The sequence below is a fragment of the Zootoca vivipara genome, chromosome 3, assembly GCF_963506605.1.
Source record: "Zootoca vivipara chromosome 3, rZooViv1.1, whole genome shotgun sequence".
Classification (NCBI taxonomy): Eukaryota; Metazoa; Chordata; class Lepidosauria; order Squamata; family Lacertidae; genus Zootoca; species Zootoca vivipara.
In genome coordinates this window covers 50589432-50596588 of record NC_083278.1, presented here as the reverse complement: position 1 = coordinate 50596588, position 7157 = coordinate 50589432, and the positions used below count along the sequence as shown (strand labels likewise).

At 47.8% G+C, this 7157-nt stretch overlaps 1 protein-coding gene across 2 annotated transcripts; it reads right to left on the bottom strand.

The window, feature by feature from the left end:
* Positions 1–262: 262 nt before the first annotated feature.
* MARCKS (myristoylated alanine rich protein kinase C substrate) lies at positions 263–5906 on the bottom strand. 2 transcript variants are annotated; one of them, XM_035109112.2, is made up of 3 exons: positions 5823–5904; positions 5343–5534; positions 263–3472 (listed from the first exon to the last, which is right to left on the bottom strand). In XM_035109112.2, the coding sequence occupies exons 2-3, from the start codon at positions 5439–5441 to the stop codon at positions 2711–2713; spliced, it is 861 nt and encodes a 286-aa protein (XP_034965003.1). In that variant the 5' UTR covers positions 5442–5534; positions 5823–5904; the 3' UTR covers positions 263–2710. The 2 variants fall into 2 exon arrangements, with proteins under 2 accessions (XP_034965003.1, XP_060128624.1); XM_060272641.1 differs by having other exon boundaries at positions 5343–5906.
* Positions 5907–7157: the final 1251 nt, after the last annotated feature.

Here is a 7157-nt window from a genome sequence, read left to right as displayed (position 1 = left end):
CTATTGAAAGCAGTGGGACTTGATATATATATAAAACTGTGCCCCAGCTAGTTTTTGGAGATGGAGAGAATTCCATTTAAGTGCAGAATATGTAAATAAATAAAGCCCAGCTTTTTTTAATTGACTTAAGAACACACATTTATGACGCACCAAGAGTAACAGAAGAGAGGTGTGCAGCCATGCTGTTGTCAACTTTTTATCAAGAGGTATGAATGTAGTGTTCCCAACAGATGCAGTCCAAGAATGACACCGGTATGGAAGATCTCATTTTACATCCATTTATTTCATCCCATGGCCATTTAAAGCATAATAGTCAATACATTTCTAACACTACAGAGAAATAATACCAGGGTGACCAGAGTATATATACAAGCCAAAAATAAAAAAATAAAATAAAGATGTGGACAGCTGAATAAGAGTATGTATTCAGTATGGAATCCATTGAACTTCATTCAGCTCAGGCTTTGTTCTTCAGGGAACAAGGTGCTAATGTGCCACTCTCATATAAAGTGAGTGTAATTGCTTCCAAAGCAAGTTACTGCTGAAAACATAGATGGAAGCAAGTTAAGTGTAACACTAAATTTCACCTATAAACCTAGGAGCAACACTTCCTTGAATCAATTTCCACCCTCCAACACCATTACTACACTGTATTTTTTTGTTTGGTTTTTTTGTTTTTTACAAAAGCCTACTGTTTTATTAAGGCGTATTTTGCCCTGAGCAATTTGGTGGAAATTAGCCCAAAAGACTAAACAGTTAAAAGGCAAGCACCAAGTGACCCTTTTGTAGACAAATATAGCAATCTTTTTTGTTTGTTTGTTTGTTAGCTCACCTATTAATTTGGGAGTAACATACAAAAAGTATTGCTCAGCAATTTGGTAGAACAAAAACTTTTTTTCCTTTTTTAAAATTTAGGCCAAACTTCCAAGGCTGGCAAGCTTAAAGTCAGGCACTGAAGTAGATGTTGAAATGGTTAAGAAGTCGCATGTAAGATTGGACCTTTGCTGTCTTACACCTGTTTGAAAACTCAGGCTAAGCCCAAGATATCCCAAACAACCACAGCCAAAGTGTCAAGTCAACTCAAGCTAAGAGATAATAATCTAATGCACCATAAAGTGGTCCTCAAGGCTCTGACTACACACATATCCATTCTAGCTAAAGTCAACTTGTGCAAGCTTGTTGTGAACACATTTATCTTGTCCCACCTCCCCCAGATCTGACAGATTAGCCAATCAAATGTCCAAAGTAGAACAGGTTATTCATTTAAAATCCAATGCACATCTCTATTTAGAAGGCCTGAATGGTCTTCCCTCTACAGATACAGCTTTTAAGTAGGCCAGAAGACCAATCCGTAATTTAGAAATAAAGAATAATGTTAAGTGGCGAACAAGTGCCTTCTTTTATACAAATTTAGACAATACAGGCTATCTACTAAGCTATCAAGGGTATCCAGAAAAAGAAACACAGCCAATTCTACATTTTATTCACATTTATTTTTCGCTTTTAGTGTGCTCACAGAAAATTAGAACACCTTAAGCAGGAATTTAATAGCAATTTTGTAAGCAAAGTTACATTCCATCTCTAAGTCAAATTGGTCAAAGCTTCTCCAGTATTTACAAAAACATGATAGACAAGATGCTACACAAAAACCATTGCATCTGAAACTGGTTTTTATTCTTTATTCTGAAAGACAACTGGAAAAAGAAAGCATCGTCTGCTGTCATCAAAAACATACCACAGTATAAACAGTAACCATTCCACTTATCACAGCTTGGTTGAGTTTAAAATTGTGTGTGGTTTTTTTTTCTCCTTTCTTTTAAGGTCCAAGATTACTGCAATTTTACAAAAATAAAATAAAATGGGCAGGGTGGAAAAAGTTGCAAACTTAATGTGCTTCTGGATATCAAGATTTGTTTTTATACAATAGTCACAGTTAAAAACACCCTGCTGGTAATACATAATTACACTTTATTAAGGTCATAAACCAGCAATAAACAATAAAGCCTATACAACTTGTATTTCTACTTAATCACTGACTGGTACAGCTAACATGAGATAAGTGAAAGTTCCTATGGTTTAAATGAATTTCCTAAGACTATGATCTTTTTTTTTAAAATCTGAGTATTGGAATTTTTCTTCTTCCTTCTTAGTCAAGACTTGTAGTGTTGTAAACCTTATAGAACATCTGCCTCACAAAATACATTGTAATAACTTTCTTTTTTAAAAAAGACTAACCCCTTATTTCTTGTGGCACATTTTCTTGGCAAATTATCTGCACCACTAATTCCCCACTGTGACCCCTTATCACTTCATTTGCTATCCCTTTATTGACCCATCCATTTCCTTCATATATGGGCATGTCCATAGATTGACAGAGAAAAAAAAGTTTACATTTTGAGTAAAAGATGCAAAGTATGCAAAAAACATTAATACTGATGCAAAAAAAAAGGGAGGAGGAGGAGGAACGAGGCAGAGGGAGGCGTTTAGTCTCTCCTCTGCCGGTTGGAATGGTGGTAACAGAATGATCTGAGATGGGATCTGTGGGTAGAGACAAAAAAGAGAAAGACATCTTTTAAATCAATCCCTGGTTGTAGACAAGTTCTCCAAAACCAGTACCTGGCACCACTCCAAACAAACAAACGGGGGGGAAGAAAAGTTCAATCATCTCAAATTGCCAAATTTTCCTCTCTCTCTCTCTCTCTCTCTTTTTTTACTCTGCCGACTCAGCTGGTGGAGCTTCTGGACTAGACTCGGATGGGGCTTCCTGTGTAGGAGCTGCTGCCGCTGGCTCCTCTGCTTTGGGCGCCTCTTGCTCAGTTGAGCTGGCTTCAGTGGCAGCGCTTGGGGCAGCGGGCGCCTCTTCCTGCTTCTCCTCAGGCTTCTGCTCTTCGGCAGGCTTGGCGTCCTCCCCGGCAGGCTTCTCGGGTGCAGTCTCTTCCGATTTGGCCTCCTGAGAGCCCCCAGCCTCCTCCTTGGCCTCCTCCGTGCTGCCGGTGGCAGCTGCGGCAGCGGAAGGAGACGCCTCCTGGGCGGGTGCTTTGCTCTCCTCCTCGTTGCTGGTGGGCTCCGGGGTGGCCGCCGCCCCTTCGTCTTTCCCCCCTTCTCCCGCAGCGCCTGCCCCTTCGTTCTCGGCTCCTTCCCCAGACTCCTTTTTGTTCTTTTTAAAGGAGAAGCCGCTTAGCTTAAAGGACTTTTTGAAGGAAAAGCGCTTCTTCTTTTTTTTAGGGGTCTCGTTGCTGGACGAAGGGGTGACTGCCTCCTCGGCCTTGGAGGAGGACTCCCCTTCGACGGGAGAGGCCGGCTCCGTGCTCTCGGCCTCGGCGGCCTCCTTCTCCGAGGCGGCCTCCGAAGGGCTCTGCTCTTCCTTCACAGACTCCTCGGCTGGAGCGCTGCCGTTCGCCTGGACCTCCTCCTTGCCTGCCTCGGCGGCTGCTGGCGAGGCATCGCCATTCACCTTCACGTGGCCGTTCTCCTGGAAGAGATTAACTCAGCGTTATTCGAGAAGGGGGAGCGAGAGGAAGATCTCTCTCATGTCAAGCGCAGGTTGACACAAGACTATATACCCTGTTTGTGTCATTGAAGCACTTTCAGTCAAAAGGGATATGAACCTATTCAAAGGAACCCAGCATTACACAAATCAGTTTGTTTGATAAACTCCCTCGCCAGCCATGGCAGCACGTTGCCAGCGACTTTCCCGCTGCTTTTCCCAGGAAAGCGCGTGACGCAATGGCCAGGCTCTGGGGAGGGGAGGCGACGCCATTCAGACGCAAGCCCCTCCTCCCCGCGCCCTTTTCACTCCGGCTTGTCCCTTCGGGGTTCCCCCCACTCACCTATTTGGCGCGGCGTCAAGTCAGCGTCGTTTGGAAACGCGCCGCGCGGCCGCCGTCCACGCTTCTTCCCTTCTGCGATTTATTTAACACCCCCCCCCCCGCGCGCATCACCCATCACCACCTCCTTTTCTCAACACACCCTGCGAGAATCAAACGAGGCCAACGCAGCGCGGAGTCTCCGCCGGCAGAGGGCACTGCGGCTCCATTTTGCCAAATCCACCCGAAGGTGGAGCGAAGCGCCGAGGGAGGAGACTTCGGAGAGAAGCGCTGGCGAAGCAGGAGGAAGCGTCGCCTTGGCCAGGATCGCCTCTGCTGGGCGAACAAAGCTCCGTCCGCAGCCATAGCTTCTCCCAGCCCTTTCCTTCTACTACCACCACCTCCTCCTCCTCCTCCTCCTTCCTCGGGCCAAACCGAGACACAAATCCCCACCTCCTGCCCACTATAGTGGAAGGAGCGGAGCCTCCGCTCCCCATCGCACCGGTTGCCTTTTTATTTCTATGCAAAGCGCGCTTCCAGCCCCTCGGTGGAGCGGCTAGGCAACGAGACAGCAGCTGCTGCTAAGAGGCGTGGTGCAGCCCGGCGCCCTCCACAGCATGGCGCGCACGGCGGCGAAAGCTACACGGTGCAGCGCGGCCGAGAGCGAAGCGCCGCCACATGCAACATGCACATGCACGCGGTTGCAGGCGCGCAAAAGCGCCCGGTCTGCCCCATGTTTAGCCCGATGCCGTCGGCACGCTCGCGCCTCTCCGACAATCTCGCCCTAATCTCCCACCAATGCCGGGAGAGTAGCCTTGGCTACAACAATAATATGCACTTTTTTGGGGGGGGGGTCTTGTAGTGCCGTCTACGATCAACCACATTCAGCGTGTGCCGCAAGCTTGTATGCAGGCAACCGACAGAGCGAAGAAGGATCCAGCAAGCAAGATGGAGAAGACGGTCTCTTAGCCCCTTCCTCAATACACACGGACAACTCTCCAGCGCCCCCCACCCACCAAGCACCGCTGTCGCTTGCTATTGCCTTATCGCTGCCAAGCTCCACTACACTCTCCTCACGCGCCAAAGAGGAGAAATTGGGGGTGGGGGGAGAGAGAGAAAGAACAGAATAGGGGCTGCTACAGGACAGGAAGCCATAGAGAGAGCAGCACACGATCAGTTCCAACCAAGAGCACGAATACAGCAAAAAGGTCTTCAAAGATGCCGCCAGTTTATAAGAAGCAAACTGTGCCAAAGGGAAAACACATCTCACTGTACACAAGCATCTAGCATATTTCTGCCTCCACCACACTACTACGCCTAAAACACTGGATCCACAGCAGTGCGAAAAGCCACTCCTTTTCACTACCATTCTTTTAAAGGGCTGTAGTCGGTTTTTTTTTAAGCCATGCATCCCCACCAAGCAAGAAAGTGGGAGCAGAACGAAACACCGTGCACACCATTTATTTTCTTCAACGAGAGAGAGACATTATTCCATTATCATCCTTCATCGCTTCTCCCCATTGCACCCCCGCTTACCTGTCCATTCGCCTTCGAAGGCGACGCAGGCACCGCTTCCCCGGGCTTCTCGGCAGCGGCTTCGCCTTTCGCAGCGTTCTTGGAGAACTGAGCACCCATGCTGGTTTTATTCAACAAAGAAACTCAACAGATCCAAAAGAAGGGGGGAAACAAAGAGCGGTGGGTTCGTATAAATGCTGGGAGACCAGCAGCCTGAAGAGCAGCAACACAAACACACACCAGAGGGGGAGGAGGAGGAGGAGGAGGTGATGGGGGTGGGGGTGGGAAAAAAAGAGAGAAGACAACCGATTATTTAAAAATATGTACACTCCCGGATTTTTTTATTTTAAAAAAATTAAAAGCTGGAGAGGTCAAAAAAGCAGCAGCGCAGAAGCAAAAAGGGGGGAAAAGGAAGGAGGAAAAAAGTCGAGCAAAAATATTAGAAGCCCAAGGTTAGTACAAAAAAAGAAGTAATAAAAAATCCCAGATTTGTAGCCGTACTGTAGACAAGGGGAAAATGGAGAAATCTCCCTGGTCGCTAATAAGATGCGGAGTCCAACGCCCAAGTGCACAGATGAATGGGCTTCCCGAGCGCTGACGGCAGCCCCCGCCCGCCGCCGACCAATCACGGCGCCGCCAGACAAAAGAGGGGGCGGGGCCTCCAATTGGAGCGAACAATGGAGCTGCGATTGCAAATAATTTGAAATCGGCCTTGGACTGATAATTAATACTCCGAAGAATATAAATAAATTAATGAGATTAGAGCGTGCACCCCGATTTCTCTTTAAAAAGCGGGGGAGGTCCGGGGGGGAGAGAGAGAATCGAACGCTGCACTGTGGGAGACTGAGAGTTTATTTCCCTTTCCTTTCGCTGGCGGACGAACACTCCTCATAAAAGGGGGGGGAGGAGGAAGAGGGAGAGAAGGTATCCCTCTTCTTGCAGTGGTGGGAGCCTCTGTTTGGTGTCTGTCTCTCCGTGTCTTCCTTCTCCTCCCCCCCCCGCAACGGCCCCGCGTTAAGTTAGAGACAATGCTTTGACTTGTGTGTGTGTTTGTGATTTCATCTTCTCGCCCCCGCTGCCTTCCCCCCCTTTCCAGTCCTCTTCCTCCTCCCCCTTTTCAGCTCGAAGAGGGGTGGGGGTGGGGTGGAGGATTCAACAGATATGGAGGCTCGAGGTTTCGTTCCCCCCCCCCTTTAATTGGTTGCAATTGTTCAATCGTCCCAATTTGGAAGGTATTTAAACCACGTAGATCAAGTTTCGCCAAACGAGATCACGAGTTGAACGTTATTAGGTCTGTAGGCCAGATGTGAAAAATGCTTCCACCAGCTGCCGTCGCCGCTGCCATGGCTAGGGAAAAGGAGAGTGCCCTTCCCTCCATCAATATTGGTTTGAAATAAAATATTTTGCGAGGAGCCTACGGGTCTAATTAAATTTCGCCGCCTGATTAACTTTGATTTGTATCTTTTAAAAAAAAGCTGCTGAGACTGCAAAGCCCCTTTAAAAAAATGAAGATGATGATGATGAGATGAAGCCAATACCATCAAAAGAGCTGCTTGTGTGTTTTCCGAAAAGAGCGAGCGAGCGAGAGAAGCGTCCACGTGTACTTGTAAAACGCTCCTAGCCAAATGGAACGGGAGTCTTGATTCGTTTCCATGTGGTGCACGTCGGAGCCATGATGGCTTGTGTGCAAACGGGAACGGTCTGGATTTCGACAGAGGCGGGGAGGGGGCTTCCCATCTTAAGCACCGCGCAGCCCGATCCTATACTTCGCCTCCTTCCCTCCCCCCACCCATCGAAATCCGTGAGCTTCGGGCACACCTCGCTTTGCATCGTTAG